This window comes from Tinamus guttatus, unplaced genomic scaffold (genome assembly GCF_059628265.1).
Source record: "Tinamus guttatus ecotype Peru unplaced genomic scaffold, ASM5962826v1 Tinamus_guttatus_pri_ptg000180l, whole genome shotgun sequence".
Lineage (NCBI taxonomy): Eukaryota > Metazoa > Chordata > Aves > Tinamiformes > Tinamidae > Tinamus > Tinamus guttatus.
In genome coordinates, this window is record NW_028288714.1 from 2,105,881 (window position 1) to 2,124,193 (window position 18,313).

General features: G+C 38.0%; 1 protein-coding gene across 1 annotated transcript in view; it reads right to left on the reverse strand.

Annotated features, from left to right (window-relative positions):
* Positions 1-15,451, reverse strand: part of UGGT2 (UDP-glucose glycoprotein glucosyltransferase 2) — a 70,090-nt gene extending 54,639 nt beyond the window's left edge. Inside the window, exons 1-8 of the mRNA XM_088523347.1 lie at positions 15,294-15,451; positions 13,927-14,009; positions 8,628-8,758; positions 7,451-7,563; positions 5,674-5,848; positions 3,263-3,359; positions 2,209-2,290; positions 655-755 (exon numbers count right to left, since the gene is read on the reverse strand). Of these exons, the coding sequence (XP_088379473.1) occupies positions 655-755; positions 2,209-2,290; positions 3,263-3,359; positions 5,674-5,848; positions 7,451-7,563; positions 8,628-8,758; positions 13,927-14,009; positions 15,294-15,451 (940 nt within the window). The remainder of the gene's footprint in view (positions 1-654; positions 756-2,208; positions 2,291-3,262; positions 3,360-5,673; positions 5,849-7,450; positions 7,564-8,627; positions 8,759-13,926; positions 14,010-15,293) is intronic.
* Positions 15,452-18,313: the final 2,862 nt, after the last annotated feature.

Below are 18,313 nucleotides of genomic sequence, written 5' to 3' on the forward strand. Positions count from 1 at the left end.
GGAAAATTTTTGTAAGTGTTTTATTTTGGTTAAACTTTGTAATATTTTTATAACAACAAATAAAATCGCTCTTTTTAAAACTGTAATAAAAGGAACTCTGAGCGTAGTGAAGTCATTAACTCAGTAGGATTAGGCACCAAGAGCTAGAGAAAACACGTAGTCATGTCAAGAGGGGCCTGAAGGTCCCCTGTTTGGAAAAAAAAAAAAAGAGAAAAAAAAAGAAAAAAAACAGTATATCTACTTATTGCAAGTAAATCAGTTTCCTTGGCCCTGAACAAAGAGCACCCCAGTGCTTAAATGCTTTCAACCTCCTGTCAAAAATCATCTTAACTAAATATAGTACCTGGGATAATACTTCAGGCAAAATAATGGGGCACCCTAAACTTCAAATCTGGAAGACTAGTTATAATAGTCCACCTTATAAAATGACTTCAATATTGCTTTAATTTCTAGCATATAATAATAAGATAAAATACCCATATACTTTAAAATCCTCAATACAATACTGTATTTTATTGAAACTATGTCCCTTTAAAAAAGCAGCCTTTATTATAGTATTTCTACACCAACATAACAAAGCAGAGTTAAATAGAATGAGGTACTAACTCAGAGGAGAAAAAAAACAAACAAACAAACAAACAAAAAAAAACATACCCTGTAGCTCCCAGACCTTCAGAGGCTCCATGTTGTTAGTAGTTTCAATTAGATGTTTTTTAAACTCTTTGAGATTATTTTTCAGATTAGGATGCATTTGTCTACACGAAAACATGCAAAAAACAAGGACAAAATCAATGATATCCCTCAGAGTCTGCTTACACTCACAGTATTGATTACAGTTAAAATTGTATATTTACGGTAACAAACATGAGTTAAAATTTCAATTCTATTCTTGACACATGAAGATTTGGGGTGCACAGAAAGACCATAATAGTATCCTAGGACAGACTAAACACTTGTTATTCTCATGAAGGAATTCAAATATTTTGTGGTCTGTGTCAGACCCTTTTTTAAAAAAAAAAATTAACTTAAAAAAAAGCCTCAATAACATTAACACATGCTATAGGTAGCTGTATAGTTAGTAAAATATAGTACAATATGCAGTTACTTGTATATTAACTATCACTATAAAATTATAAAGATATAGTTGCATTGCCGTTTTATTGCCACTACAAGCCAAGGTTTGCAGGGAGAGAGGAAATCTTTCATTAATTAATATTGCTGATAAAATCAAGCTACTGATCACACAAATCACTACTCGGACATAAAGAAGCATCTAGAATAAGAAGCAAAAAATAGTTTAAAAACCAGATATCTAAAACATTAAGAGTTTTTTTTTCTGTGATATTTTATACTTCATTATAGATATTGGACAGTCGCATGAGGCATCCCTCTCCCCCTTTCATTTGATAGGTAGTGGATGATATTAACAGTTGCCCTTTACAGAAAAAGAACATAAATCACTGCTGGAGAAAAGAGCTGGTGCTGCTGTGATTAAAGTGCAATCCAGACTCCTGGAAGAATGCAAACTCGGCTGAAATGGCAATCCTGTATGGATTTGTTACAGCGTGAGAGAAGCACTTTTGCTGACTGCAGCCATGAAGGGAATCCAGCAGCAACGGACGGGAAGCAGCCTGTGCTTCCCACAGGGTTGCAACTGATTTCATCCCTCGCTTGGTCCAAGACACTGTAACTTGGAGATGTAAGAGCTCCTGCCAGAACACAAATTCATGAACTCCGTAAGAAGACATTTCAAGAAACATCCCTTAACCCTTAGAAAAGAATGACTCTGCCTCTTAAAAAAACACCCCGAGTAGCTACAACATGTGGTTTTGGATTTGTTAGACTGTTACTTGCATTTTGAAAATCAACATTTTGATTCTGATCAGCTGAAAAAAGAAGATGTAACAGCTGCTTACTGTAGAACATCATATTTTCATGTTCATATCTTCGCAAGAGGGAATTTTTAACTTTAAATAGTTTAGTGTATACGTTCCAAGAGAATTAGAACTCTAAAAGCAATAAACAGAAAAGCACAGAGTAAACTTTTTTCCATCTTTACGCTCACAACACATACACACACGTGCAACTCTGTCTTTTATATTACAGCAAATATAGTAAATAAAATTGCTGCCAAAATAAATATCACTTTTTATGTAGAATGATTTTGTTTGTTTTATTTCAGGTGCAAAAACTTTTATGCCAACTCACTTCAATCTGCCAAAGAGAAATCCTTGGACATCACTATCCTCCTCATCCTCATCATCTTCCACTTCTGATGTGCCATTTGTTCCTGAATATGCAGCATACAGATACAACATAAAACAAGCAAATTAGTAATGTATTATGTTCTTACAAATTATGAAATGATCCAAAAGTTGTCATGTCTGGCTGTAATTTCCAGTAGATTTAGATATGTCCATTCATATGTTGGCATCGGAATGAATCACTTTACAGAAATTACCAACATTCAAATTCATTTTGCATGGAATTCATCTAATGCGTACATTTCCAATACAAATGAAAATTACGTATTAAGTAGTTCACTCCTCAAAATAGTCCTTTCTCAGTTTGAGCAAACACTAACATATAATGTTTATTGAGCAAGTGACATCAAATCTATGCTGACTTAAAAAAATGCCTATTTTAAACCTCTTGAATCCCCAGCCAGCACTTGATGCAAGTCAGAGATCAGTGTCTGTCCCTTAAAACGAACTTGTGGGAGCTCAGCAGCTATTGAGCACTAGCCTCACCAAAAGCAACACGAGGGTTATCTGTAACTTACTATAAGCCTTTAAGTCTTCACAGAAGGTAATTACTCTCTGTCAGAAGACTACAGCTACCACCTTCTGCAGTGTACACCTCACTTCAGTACATTATAACAGGTAGTGGCACCAAATTCTGTGGTCCCTTACATCTTTTCTACAGAAGAATGCGCAAGTATAGAAACACACAAAAATAATTGCAGATACTGTGCTAATTAACTTATTAGAGATGCCAGCTGACATAAAGTAATTGAAGAGGCAAGGGTAAACACGTGTAATCCTATACCTATTGAAAAGGAAGAAGGGATTACTTTTTGAAGTACAGCTACAGATAACAATAATTAAGTAATGAACTATATCTTAAGCACAGCTGTTCACAAAGGCTTCCATGTATTTTCATGTCTTAGTTCTTAATGTTTTTTAACAATGTGTATAAAATGTAGTTAAGTACGACCCTCAAAATATGACTGGTTTTACAAGATATCAAAAATAAAACATACCTTTAATCTGTGTGTCATCTACTGCTTTATATTCTGTGCTCTTTATGGCAAGTTCTACACCATATCCAGATAAATACATTTTTCTGGATTTTGGTTTCTGCTTGATGACATTATTTTAACAAAACAAAAATTGTAAATTAGAATAGTGCATTTAAAGAAGATTAACAGTATCTAATATATTAAATTTAAATGTTATGACAGCTGTAATTAAACTGATCTTTCACCTTAGGATTCAAGGTACAAAACACTCCATCAAATGAAATACATGAAAAGAGTTATATAAGCCATACTGACTTTACACCATTAAATTATCAAATCATTAAGAATGTGTGTGACAAAAAACAAAGTCATCCTGAAGACCACAGAGAAATGCTGTTGAAATAGTAGCCCCTTCACATAGTATTAAAAGATGGACTCGAATAGGCAGAACTAGTAGTACTTATGCAATTAATGATGCCTTACAATTCCCACTTTAAAATCTTTTTCATTTCCTTGTAACTTTGCCAGACTGCAGCATTTTAGGAGGAAATTCTCTATTTTTGCTGACATTTTTGAAAGCTTTAAGGAAATAGTTAAGTGGTTTCTGTGAGGAAGATTAAGAAAATGTATTAAAATTTCACTGCTAAAACACCCTAAGTCCTTTATGAAGCACAAGTGTTTCATTTTTTGCCTCGAAGTTTGACACTCAGCAGGGTAACAAGCACTCAGAGAAAACTTGTTTCTGAAAACACACCCAAAATTATCCAAAATGCACAAAAATCTCCTTTCCAAAATGCAGTTTGCACATGCACAGCAGAAATTTCTTGAAAGTCTTTCAGTCTGAGCTTGCAGTTTCTCAGACTCTTTCTGTATTGAGAATCCTCGAGCCCAAGACTGAAAACCCAGCAGAGTTGGGGGTTTCAGCTAAGCACATTGTGGTGCAGGGTGACAAGTGCAGGCTCAGGGGTACTGGCAAAGACAACGTGATAGCAGAAGGACTATCCCTCTTCAGCTCTCAATGCTCCCTCTTCTGGCATTTAATGAACAAAGAAGAAAAAAGCAGTCACATGGAGAACCATAGGAATAAAATGGAGGTTGTGAGAAAGAAGTAAAAAAGGAAAGAGTGTTCAAAGAGAGAATGCAGTGAGGAAGACAACAGCATTTTGGGAGACCACGATGAATAAACAGGTAATAACATGGAGACAGTTAAAGGGAAGAAAAAAAGAGCAGAAAGATGGCTAGGATGATACCCCAACACAACCAGAATTTCCCTGGCTCCACATAACACAGTGCAGCAGCAGGTCGCGCCATCAGCGCGTGCCTCCCTGCCGGAAGCTTTGCTTCAGAAATAAATTACAGAAATCTACTCATTACCAAATTGGGAGAGAACATGGTTCCATGTACTGGTATTGGTTTTGCTAGGCCATGTTTTGCTTCAGTCTTATTCTTCAGAGAAGAGAAGAATTCCCTTCAGAGAAGAATAAATTAGGAAAAGCATTCAGAAACATTACGTTTAAAAAAATGATCCCAGGAAAATACAAATGTTGAAAAACTGGGCAATGATGTAGAGTTTGATAGCCAATGCAGCCATATTCTAATGGGACATGCAAGACTATATTGAGAATACATAAAATTACAAATTTAATTAATTACTGATTCTTTTTTAAGCTTGATTTTCTAACTATTTTTTTCTCTTGATTCTTCCTAGTAATACCCATGATTGATCCAAGATTACTGTACAATGAACAAAAACCAGACAAATGACCAAAGGGAGGTGTTCTGAGATCAACCAGTGACGCAAACAGTATTTGCATGCAGGATTAGGAGGAGTTGGTACAGCTCAGAACCATGAAAATTAACTTGGAAGAAGGCATAAGGAAGAATGAAACAGGAAATCTAGTTGATTAGATGAGCAAAAAAGCAGCATTTAGAAGAAAAAGAAAAAAATCTATGTGCAAAGATCAGCATTTAATAAACTTTCTTTTAGAATGCTCCAACGCAGCAGCTTGTGCAATGGGTTTTAAGTTTGTGGCTACATACTTAAGTGAGACATTTTCTTTAGCCTTTACTAACTTTTCTGAACCAAAAGTGGCACTGCTGCATATATACACATTAATGCACAATAAAACAAGTAATTACAATTTTACAATTACATTTTTTAAGATAATACTTCAAATAAAATGAAAAGGAATGTCATTAGAAGTTTCTTAAAATCCGATATAAAATATGATTTTTTTTTTCTCTCAGCTTCTAAGTTTGTATTATGTGATTCAGAGTCACATAATCATTGTGTGTGATTCAATTCATCTGCAAGTTTTAAAGTTAGAATATATATTATACATGATTTAGGCAATTGCAAAAACACAGGCAGAAAGCAAGAAAAAGATACAATACTAGCAGTTACTGAATCAGTATCAATTAGAATTGCCTACCTGTACATAATGACGGAGAACATAAACAATTTCCTCTTTTTGCGCCTTTTCAGATAAAATCTTGTGGAATTTAACAAAGTCTTTTGTACCCATTTCTGCATAAAGTAAAACCACTGGACCATTCTCTTTGAGAGTTGGGAATTTATGGTCTCCCTTGAAAAGATAAGGTCTGGGTCTGTTTTTAAAAACAAATTATTGTGATATATATTCAGAAATGAAGTAAAAAAAGTGACAGTTTTCTACTTCATATTGAAAAGTTATCGTTATCGAAGATGTAGTTGTTAAAAGTACACAATTTGCACCATAACCCCCATGATTGTTCACAAAAGATCTTGCAACATCATTGTTAAAGTCTAAGAAACTCAAAAATCAGCACGGACTGTAGGTAATTTTAATATATTTTATCAAATCACAACACAAACAGCCAAATCAAAAGCACAGAGCCCTGAGATTTTGTGCAACCCTGTTACAGCTAAAACCTTTTGACCGACTATGATGCACTCTGATCAGAGTTCCAAGCAACCAGGGAAAAACAGAGTTGCATAGAAATATTCACTGAAGTTTGAGAAAGCTGCCAACACACATGAAAACTAATCGGATTTTGCTTCCCCAGCAGCGTCAAGCTCTGTTAATTTAGCTAATTTTGCTAATTTTGATTGCTACTTATCCTCTTCATTCAAACTCATGACGGTAGAAAAGCTATGCTTTCTACGCCTGCAGTAAATCCTTAGATAATGGCAAACATGTTTTGAATAATACTCTGGGAAAGAGGAAAAAGCAGCAGGCAATATGAATAAAGAACCAATCGTCAATAAGGACATTTCTTTTTCAAAATGGTCTTTGCACGGTTGCACTTAAAGACCAGCAACCTCCCCTCAAACCTCTCCAGGACAAGCTGAGAAATTCTAACCCAGCACCCACTGCAGAAATGTGCACACGGTACCTAGATGCTTGTTTAAAAACCATGTGGGAAAGTGTGAGCAGAAGTCCATAATCCACAGTTTCTGCAATGCAAATCTTAAGAGTATTTTCACTATAAAATCAGAGAATAATTTAAATTGGAAGAGAACTTTGGAGTCATCACAAAATTACAGAACGGTTGAGGTTGGAAGGGACCTCTAGAGAACACCTAGTCCAACCCCCCTGCTCCAGCAGGGACACCTAGAGCACGTGGCACAGGGTGGCATCCAGGCGGGTTTGGAAGATCTCCAGAGAAGGAGACTCCACAGGCTCTCTGGGCAGCCTGTACCAGGGCTCTGTCACCCTCACAGGAAAGAAGTTCTTCCGCGCTAACTGCTCACACAGTGCGGGGCCAAGTTACATAAAGATGCTCAGGGCCTTATCATCAACATCCTAGGTAGGTGTAGCAGGTATGCAGAGACCCTATGTGTAAGGCAGGCCGTGAGGAGGGGCCTGGTTTGAAAATTCTTTGGTGTATGCAACCATGAGCCACAGGCAATCTTGTACAGAAAATGCACCCTAAGTTAAACTTGACTATCCCACATCAAAATAAATAAATAAATAAAATGCAAAATAATATATTTAGTTAGTGAAGAAACGAATTATGATTTTATTTTAATTTCTTATTTGATTCATAATTGATGAATTCTCATAATAGTATTCAAAATATATCAAAAATAGTAACTTTTAACATAAATTTTAAAAATGGAGAAACTTAAATAAAAAAATGAAGAGGGCTTGGTAAAAGCAAGCATGGAGAAAGTACAAATTTAGAATACTAATTATTTTTTCTCTTAAAATAGATCAATATACCTACCGCTTAGTGGCCTTCTTCAGAAGCTTTTTTATTTCATTGGTTTTACAGGTGTGTTTCTCATGGATCACCACAAATGCACTGCAGCCTTCTGGTGCAGGTTCATCAGCTGCAATCTAGTATTTCAACAATTACACTCAGCCAGACTACTCTGATTGCAACTTAAACACACATTCCTTTGATTAAAATAACTCAACAGCTGCCACTGAGTTGTGTTTCTAATTAAACCTGTTCAAAATTGGGTATATGTGAAAAAATAGTAATGGAAAAGATTAAAAGATTGTGACCTTACAAGATTTAGTGAGCTGCAGCCTATCAAACGAAGTCATATTCCAGAAAATGCAAGTCCATTAATATTTTGTAGACGAGGCTAAGAAATCTCATCCAAAAGCTGAAATTACAGAATGCGCTACAGGAAATTTTTATTTTAGTTACTATCTGCAGTCACATTAAAGTCCAAAGATATGACTACCCAATAAATCCCAAATATTTCACATTAGTTTTTGATTCTCTCTCCCTCCACCTTGTTTTTCTTGGGTTCTTTTAGAACCCTGCTCAGCCATTCCCAAATAAAGATTTCACTGTGATGCTTCATCTCTTTTTCCTAAGCACAGCAATGATTCTGCCCTCACAAGCGCGAGGAGGATAATAAAAAGATTTGATTCTGAGATGAGCATATTCCACCAGAGAACACTTGCAAAAAAAAAAAAAAAAAGCTAATTCTCAAAGTGTAAGGCCTCATTCAAAAACAGATTTCCCTCTTTCTCTCCAAAGCTGCAATGCTGACAGGAAGGACAGCTTTAGGGTAGAAGTGAAGTGCATTTATATCCTCCCACTTTGGCATCCACAGCAAAGCAGATATTTGACTATTTTTCAGCTTCTGAATTATTAGAATACTGTGAAAGAATGATGAGAACTCCACTAAGTAACAAATTCATTGCTTTGAAGCTGTAGGAAATGTCCTACTTTGGAAATGTCTGAGTATACATTCTTATAAAGTTATTTAAAGCAATGCAAAAAAAAAATATTTTAAAAAATCTGAACTTTAAGGCAGAGAATTGCAAAAAGTACCTAACCTGAAAATACAGATATCCATGCAACTAAATGTAATAATGAAAATTTTTTACCCTGAAAGCAAAATTCAAGATAAAATCACATACCAAATATATAATATACACACCTGTTGAAACATCTGAACAGTTGGAGAGTACGCTCTTATGGAAAGTGCAAATTTCAATAGGTTGACCTGCAAATTGGATAAAAATTGTCCTGCTTTCTTCAAGATTAGATTGTAGTAAGAATGCTCTGAATCTGTTAATTAAAAAAAAAAAAGATAAACTTCTAGTATATAGCCACAGATGATATCTGTGTTACATAACAAGCAAATATATTAGTACTGATAGGCGTCTGAAGGTTTCAAATACTGCCAGTAGTTTCCTTTACTATTACATATAAAAGCCTAATGTCAATGTAACACAAAAGCATCAAATCTTTCAGCCACAGGGGGAAAAAAAAACCCACTCCAGATAATAATACCTCTCTGTAGACTTGAATGTACTTCATTCATTACATTTTATTTTTCAAGCTTATGTTAGTCTTTTAACCTTTTTTTTTTTTAAAAAAAAAAAAAAAAAAGATTTCTTCACATTTAGCCTAGAGACACTCCAGCCAAGCCACTTCTGTAAAAACATTCTAATGGCAACATCCCTTGAGCTACTCATATATATCCTATTTCTTCCCTAAAGATGCATGATAAATGTGAATATGAGAAGCAATTAATCTGTGAAATGGTTCCCCACACCCACATAAAACCTTCTCAAGGCCAAAACTAGGACTCCAAGTAAGCAGGGAAGGTGGATGGCACCTGGGAACGATAAGGGTGATTGTAAAAGACTTTGGTTGGAAGAAACCTTCCTTTCTTCTTCCAGTGCAATAATCCTGTGACTATTCTCACACTTTATTCTCACACTTATGTTTTACACATCAGGCCGAACGATTTCCTCCTTATCCTGTTTCCTTTCCCAAGTATTGTAGAACACTGTCACATCTTTTGCTCCTCTTCGCTTTAGCAAGGAACTTTTTCTCTAAACTCTATTCATAAATCAGTATGTCAAAACCTTTGAAGCCACTTTTTATTTCATTAAATTCTTCATTTTTTAAAAAAAAACTTTGAAGTATCTCCCTAGTATCTCAGTATCCCAACTGGTTTACTGAATTACCATTTCTCCTTCTGTTTGCTCTATCACTGGCATTTCTTTTGATGTACAATCAACATAATTGCGAACTTCCTATCCTTTCTTGTTCCTTCCTATCACCTTCCCTTGTTCTTAAAATCTCTAGGGTCTCCTTTCTGCCTTTTCCTCCTTCTTAAAATGCATTAGATACTAAGGCTGAGTCTGCTGTAATTCACCAGAAAAAATAAATAAAAAAACACCAGGATTACAAAAAGGCACAATTTACATTTCCAGGAAGCTGCCTTCCCATAAATTGTATACATTCATTACTGTCCTACACTGAATTCCCAGGACAAAAAACAGTTCTTTGTTTTCTACAGCTACCCAAAGATCTGGCATGATTGATACTTGGCTTCACAGGTTTCAAGCAGCAAATGTCAAAAATTTGTAAATAGCAAATACTTCCAGACTGAAATGTCTTTCCAGTAACTTTATTTTCCTATTTCCTTCACATTAACTCCACCAAACAAAAATTCAAATGGAATTTTAGTTATCTCTCAACTCAGCTGCAAATAACTCTCTCCTGGACACAGTGAAGATTTTCAAAATATGTAATTCTGAATATACTGCCTTAATAAAATATTTTCACAAATCTCTATACTTTTTGGCTTGCATATTTCTGCTGTGTTTCTGCTGCTCCATGTAAAAGAGGTAGACATTTTATCTGGAGAATGACTAAAGCAATGATGATTTTAATATGTGAAGTAAAAAAATAGAGTATTTTTAATGTGGCTTCTAAGTAACTGTGCCATACCTTGACAAGGCTACATTTATCAAATCATTTCTACTACTACAACTTACACTAGCAGTGCTAGCTTCATTCAGACTGGCTCTACTTCTTCAAACTTCAGCAAGAGGAATTGAACCACAACAAACACCAAAGGATCCACCTCACCCAAGAGCACTCTGTAAAGTCTGCTACATACAGAACTACAGAGAACTGTTGCAGTAGCACAATAACGTAGCATTTGTTCCTTGAAACTCACTGACCGCTTTCTCACCCTCCAGGAACATTTGAACAAGGCACTTAATACCGAAGAATAAAAACAATAACATATATTTAGGTTGTGGCATGGAATTAAAGACAATAGCTGTTTCTGAGTACAAAACACTGCGTGATAGGTTATTATTACTGAAGTCATTAATAAAGTTGATTAATAATTGAGACTATGTAGCTCCAAATTTCAGACATCTAAACACAGATATACACAAGCTAGCTATAGACATCCTTAAACTTCCATTCTAACTCACAAATTACAGTGTAACAGGCAGCAGAACCTGAGAAGCTGTTTAGATAACACTTCAGAAGATGCCTAAATTTGTCAGATGAACAGCTGCCTAAGCTCCTGTGGCTGAGCTGACTAGGTTTCCATTGACACCACACCTGAAATAGCTGGCTAAGTAGACCCATATTTAAGCATTTACATTTAGGATGTGCATTCTAGAGCTGTAGCTCATATCATGGGTATATTAAAAAAGATGAAAAGACCAGGACAGCCAAAAAAGGGAAGTTATTTATTACAGCTTCTCAAATTCCATTCCAGTAAACACATGCAGCACAAAATTAATCCAAATATACAGGTGCCCTGTAGAAAAACTGAACATCAATGCACAGAAGGCACAGAAAGTAAGCTCTTGTGGGCTCTGCTGTCCAGAGAATAAATCTGTTTAATGGTCTATGATACAAATACTGTACAAAAATCTTCAAGCCCACATTTTGCAGTCCAAGACTCCATTGCACTATACAAATTAGGAAACAGTAACTCAAGCCATCACTTGTTGAACAGTCAAATCCCCAAGATACATAAGAAAGAGCAGTACAGAAAAAATGCTTTTTTTCTTACATGTTTATTACAGATTCAAGAGTTTTGCAAGCATTGAATTTTTCTCTAAGGTTGATATTTGCATAATAAATAAATATATAATCTAGTTGTGAGTAATCCTTATCCAACACAGTATGTGCTGAGTAGTTGTCTAAATCTACAGCAAATAATTTGCATGACTGTTGTTTGTAAGTTATACAATGTGTTACACTTTTTTTTTCCCCAGGAAAAATAGCTTCCCTACTGTACTGAGACACTGGAGGTGAGAAGCAGCTCATACTCAAGCAGAAACTGATTCTTTGGGTACCATGTGGCAGCCCCAGCCTTGGCCTGCTACACATTAGGAGACAAGGACATAGAGGAATGCACATGACTTAGCAAGGTTGAATAACAACCTTTTGGCCTATTGCTGGGCCCATTCGGTAAAAGCCTGGCTCCCCAAAAGAGCTCCCCTTATCCTTCTCCAGGTGGAAAAAAAAAAAAAATTTTCTCAGTCTTTGGCGACCCCTTCTCTTGACTTGCTGGCTACACTCTTGCCAATTCAGCCTAGTAGGCGGTTGCCTTTCATGACCTTCTGGTGTGGTTGGCACAGGGGTTCTCTACAACTCACTGCTCATCAGATTGCCTGAAGCTGTTTACCCAAAACCACTTTCTAGTGGGTCAGTGTCCAGCACACAGTGCTGCAGCGGACATTTGGGTCCACATGCACAAGCTTCCAATGTACTTCTGAACTTCCTCATCTTTGCCAGCCCCTCTCTCTCATCTGCCAAGGTCCCTCTAATGGCAGACCCACCTCACAGCACCTCAACTTGTCCCTTGAGTCTTTCAGGGCCTTGTTGAGGGTGCAACCCCATCAACATTTAGGACATCAAAAAATAAACAAATAAACTCAAATAGCACTGGCCACAGTACTGACCCCTGAGAAATGCTGCCAGGAGCCAGTCACTAGAAAGGCTCTAGGGGCTGTTTCTGGTTTGCACATTCTCATAGCTGTACATGGTGGGGCTGTGAACAGCATTCTCTGTGGCCTTCTCTGTGTTCTCTTGTTCATGCCCATGATCTCAGCCCACGCCCAGTTTTCATTAGCTCACAGAAGTGGGTTTACCAGTCTGTTACCCTGTAACTATAGTTGTATATCTTCTACAATATCCTTTCTAAAAAAATATAGAGGGAAAGGTGAAAAGGGCAGGGAGATGGCAGCCACCTCAAAGGGACCTTTTTCGTTAGTTTTACACATTTGTATATTGTTTCCCATATTCTTCATCAAGTTATTAAGCCTGAAAAGTGTACTGTCATCAACTGTATTACATGCAAGCAAATCCTATTTATTTATGTAATCTTAAGTAATTAATCTCACTTAAGAGTTACTGGTTTGTTTTGGCCAGAATCATCTCTTAAGTGCTGTTAATGACTGGAATCACATCCTCAACAGCCTCTTTCTCTGGTTCCAAAGCTGACTCCTGCATACATGCTGTGTATATGTTAGTAGCTGAACACATCCCCATCTATTCTTTTCAAACTTTAGCACGAACAAAATAGGATCCCGACAGAGTTAACACTTGATTTCCTTCAAGTATCTTCTAGTGGAAGGTCAGTTTGAAAATATTGCTTTTGCTCACCACTAAGGAATGGTGCTATTCTGAAGCGAAAAGCAAACAAAACCACCTTACCTTGTTTTGCAGCTTGTTTTTCCACCTGGACCTATTTGGTAGGTCAACAGACCGCCATACTTCAAAGTTGGTGGAGAGCCTAGCAGGCTTGCAATTTTTTTTTAACTTATACTATTATAACTTCAGTTAGCTGCCAAAGTATTTTCTAGGGTGACCCATTTGAATTTCATGTTTGCTGCATTTTTTCTTCTTTCCAAACTTTCTTTTCAAATTTCTACCCTGTTTCAACATTTTGTTGTCTAATCATGCAGGTTCCATCTTTTTACTTTGATGGAGATAAATGCTTATTCTAAGACATTAGCATTGTTGCTAATCCATCTAGACATAGGAAATCTTTTTTTTTTCTTTTTAATTCTACTTCTCATTTTTCTTTAGCTGGCATTCTCATTTTCATACCATTCCTTTCAGCTATTTGTGGTAATTTTCTTGGATTCTCTCATCCGCAAAAATCCTTTCTGCAGAAAACATCAAGTCTGAATGTTGCATAAACTCCTGCTGAGTCATGAAGCAGGCAGGTAGCTTTAATCTTCACATTGCGGTTCCGTCCTGTAACAGCAACTCAGTCCATTTGAATTCCATGCTATCAATCCCCTCTACAGAAAGAAGCCTACAAGAAGCTTTGTGAAAATGTAGTGAGCAGTAGTGGAACAGTTAGGCTTTACCTTGCTGCAAGAAACTAACACGTTAGCTTAACAAAGTCACATATAGTACAAGAGAATAGATTAAAACTAGCATGCATTTTATTAACTTACCTCTTTGCTTATAAATTGTTAATTCCCGTACAGTTTCCAAGAACTGCCAAAACTTCTCATTACCGTCTTCTGCAATAAATTCACTGTTTAAGAAATAAAAATGAATTGCCCATATCTTGACTTTGTTCAAGTATGTGTCACAATAAAAATCTTCAATTGTTTAAAAAGAAACAGCAAAAAACAAGTATTCGATTATCATCTAACATCTCTGCATTATAATACACTGAATACTGGTATAAATATAAGTTGGTTAAACGAAAAGAAATTTAGAATATTACCAGTTTGAATTCAGTAATCAGCTGTAAAGCAAGTGGAATCCTCTCTGAAACTCAAACATAAGTCCACTTTATTTTTTCACATGTATACCAATATACAGTTATCTACAAAACCAGTTAAGCACACATTTAGCAACTAATACATAAATAAGAACACAAACTTTGTCAAGATATTCTTTTTAATTAAATTACAGAATTCCAAAAATGACAGTGACTTTTTGGATAAACTGGGGAGACCTCCTAATCTCTGGAATACTTTCAAAGATGGGTTAACCATTACCAACATTAAAAGAGCAGGGAGGTAGGTTTTGCTTTATCTGAAATACAATTTTTTCAGTTTAGCGGTAACATTTTCCCACTTTGTTGTTATTAATGGGGCCATTGTCTCATCTTCCAAGAACTATTTGCTAGGCTGCCTGTATTGTTCTCTAACCTTTACTTTGAAAGTGTTCCAACCCTCTGACTACAGAAGCTTCCAATTCACCCATTCAGTACAGTTCTTTGGAGAGCAGCAAATAGTCAAAAATGTGTGATACTGGAAAGCACCTTCACTATATTTCGATTATGATTACAAGTGAACAATAAAGTGAACAGTCTTTTAAAGCTACGTTTCACCACCACAGCTACACACCTTACTGACTCCTTTATAAGTTAGTAAGTAACAAGTGAGAGGAAGAGACACTGCTAACCAGCACTGGATAGGGCTGGTGCAGTCTGGCAGTCCCCAACCTAAACAGCAAAACGTCCGAGTACGATAACTAAGTACAAAGTAATTTAAGAGCTGCACTTCAGACGCGGGACAGCTGATCCATACTATAAGCGACTTATAAGCAGAGAGAAACAAATATATAAATAAAGCCCCATGCCTAAGGGGCACCGGGACGGACAGCACTGAGGAGCGGGAGTCGCCGCCCCGTTTCCCCCTCGCTGCCCCCTCCTCCTGCCCCGCACGCGGGTGGCCCCGTTTCCCCGGTTATTATGGAGAAGGCGGGGCGGGGGGGGGGGGGGGACGCCGCTCCCCTGTCCGGCCTAACGGCCGCCCGCGGCCGTTGGGGACTGCGGCCGTTGGGGCAGGAGGCTGCCCGCACGCACCTCGCCTCCAGCAGCAGCGGGGTCGCGGGCCACTTCGCCGCGAGGCGGGCGCTCACGGCGGGGGAGGAGGCGGGCGCGGCCCCGCGGGCACGGCACGGCGGCGCGCGCAGCGCGGCCACGAGCGCCAGCAGCAGCGCGAGCGCCGCGGACGCCGCCATGAGCAGCCGCGCGCGGCCAGAGCGACGGGCGCCCGCGCCCCTCCGCGCCGCCCCGCCCCCCGGGCCCCTGCCTCGCTCCCATTGGCTGCGCAGCGCCTCCTCTCACAGCCTATTGGCCGCTCCGCGGCCGGCGGCTGACGCCGAGTAAATAGCGGGCCCGGCCGGCGCGCGCGTTGGGTGACACGCGGCGCGCTGCTCTGCGCAGGCGCGGCCGAGGGGCGGGGCTAGCCCGGGTTTTTCTTTTCTTTTTCTTTTCTTTTTCTTTTCTTTTTCTTTTCTTTTTCTTTTCTTTTTCTTTTCTTTTTCTTTTCTTTTTCTTTTCTTTTTCTTTTCTTTTTCTTTTCTTTTTCTTTTCTTTTTCTTTTCTTTTTCTTTTCCGTTAGTGCTGTTGCAGCTGCGGGGCAGCGGGTTAAGGCGAAGTTTCCAGCCTAGACGCAATTCCTGCTTCAGGATATGTTCTGTTTTCTACCAGCATAATAATACTTTCAGTAGCCATCACCCTCTTTGGGGGGGAAAAAAGTACTTCATGATTTTCCAGACTCACCTCTGATTTTTTTAAAATATAGTTTTAAAATCTCATTATTTCCTTGACCCAATTGCTCTGCTCTCTTCCTCATTTTTTTTCCTTGCCTGTACAGGAAGGTTCAGGCAACTTGTGCAGGTACTTCTGGAGCAGGACTGCGATGTGAACATGGAGTTGTTCCCACTGATTTGCTGGAGGAAGAAATCTCTGCCCATATTAAAAGATACGGGTCACTGACTGTTCCAAAACTTGACCTGAGACTTTGAGACTAAAATCTAAAACATCTTAGTTACCTTGTCCCTAATTAATCTTCTGAAAAAATCACCTCTCAGCTGTTTAAAGCTGCTGTATTATATACTACGTCATGTGCTACTGCGTATGCTGCATCATATATACAAATTGAATGAATCCCTTGCCAGATGTTCTGAAACTGAGGTGCAAAACCCTGGCCAAGCAAAAACCTTGGATGTACGAGCTGCTGGGTCTGCAGTTCCTTATGATAAAGGCATCCTTAAGGTTGTTAGACGGAAAGTTAGTCTGCGGCCCTTGTGTTTGACTTTTCTTATTTCCCCAAATCTGTGCTATTATAATGCAGCAAATATTTTCCAGGTGTCACTGTGACGCATCAGTGCTGGTAATTTTAAGTAGTTTACTTAAGCAAGCTCACATAAGTCTTCATAAGTAAGGATTTCATGTACTGCCATGGAAAAAATGAAAAGCACAAGAGAATTTCCAAATTCATTTTTGTGACTTTGTGTGAAAGGTCAATAAAAATAGGAAAATTCAGCATCCTTTATATGGAAAGAAAAAACTGTATTATTCAGGTACTGTCTGAGCAGCTTAATTCCTCTCTTTCCATAAAAAGCAAAAATGCACACAACAAACTGACGAAAGGTGCTTCTTCCTAGCAGACGTTAAAATTCCTATGATTGACTTAGAAGAATTTATGTTAAAAATGTTCCATACAAAATGTATTTAGATTATTGTTGCACCTTGCGAAAGAACGGACTCAGTCTGGGATGCAGAGTGAGACAACTTTATTCTCAAACCAACTCCTTTTATACTCTTTTAACACAAGTGTTGCAAAGATTACAATCAATCAGCATCTTGCCAGCCGTGCAGTTGTGGTTATCTTCTTTTCCTTGCTTTGTTCCTCATCTGCTGACAAGACATTCCACATGCTGTTGTTGTCCTCCTCCTTTTCCTGCTTTGCTCCTTGCTGATAAGACATTCGTCCTTGTGGTCAATCATCCACTACCAAGGCATTCAGCACTTCCGTCTCCAAAGCAGGCCTCCACATCTCCCCCTTCTTTATTTGTTTGTGGTATTGCCATAGCTGTTTTTAGCTGAACAGCCATAACTTGGTTAAAGGATCAATCAATCAAGCACTGAACACATAATAAGAAACAAGGCAGATACACTAACAATAAACAAAATACAGTTAGTACAACATACAGGTAGTACAAATGAACAAAATACAGTTAATACAATAATTAGAAACTTTGCGTTAATATGGCTAAGCAAAAGATTGTTTAGTTTGTTGCATTTACTCCCATGGTTTGATTCCAACAAGCATAATAGTGTCCTTTTCCCAAGGTCTCTCCACCAACACTCTCGAGTCTGTCCTTGAGATCCCCCGATCTCCCCCTTCTTTATTTATGAAGAATGCCTGTTTCAAGGCACGGTCTATTAAGCACTGAATTGTTTTTAACAAACATGGGATACAAATTAAAAGGCAAAGAAAGATTATCAAGCACATCAAACCTATTTGCAATGATCCCTTAATCCACGCAGCTAATCCTAAATTCCCCAAAATATTCCCAAAAATATTGAAACCATCGTCTTGATGTAACTTCTGCACTCCTTTTTGTAAATTTTCAATGCTTTTATGGATGGATTCCGAATGGTCAGATAAATTCATGCAACAGAGTCCATCAAAATCCTGACACCCATGGCCTTGTGCTAATAACAAAAAGTCTATAGCAGCTCTATTTTGAAGTGAAGCATGCCTAACAGAATTAACATCTAGCAATAGCCCACTCAGTGCCAGGGAAGTAGCATTAGTCTGTTTTGCCAGCCAGCAACCAAGCCTATTTAAGGTTACTAGCGCTTTCGCTGATGCTACCCCGGGTGTAAATATAGATGCTGATACGATTTCTGCAGTGTTCCAAAATGTTACTTGGTCATCACACTCAGATTGAAAAGCGTGTATGGCGCGCTTGGGGCGTTTTCTATGGTTATTAATCATTGAAATGTTGGGTGTTAATAGAGTCAGCCTTCCAATGCTGCATGGTCCTCCGCATGCGCGAGAGGGGATACCAGGCCAGGCACGATCTCCA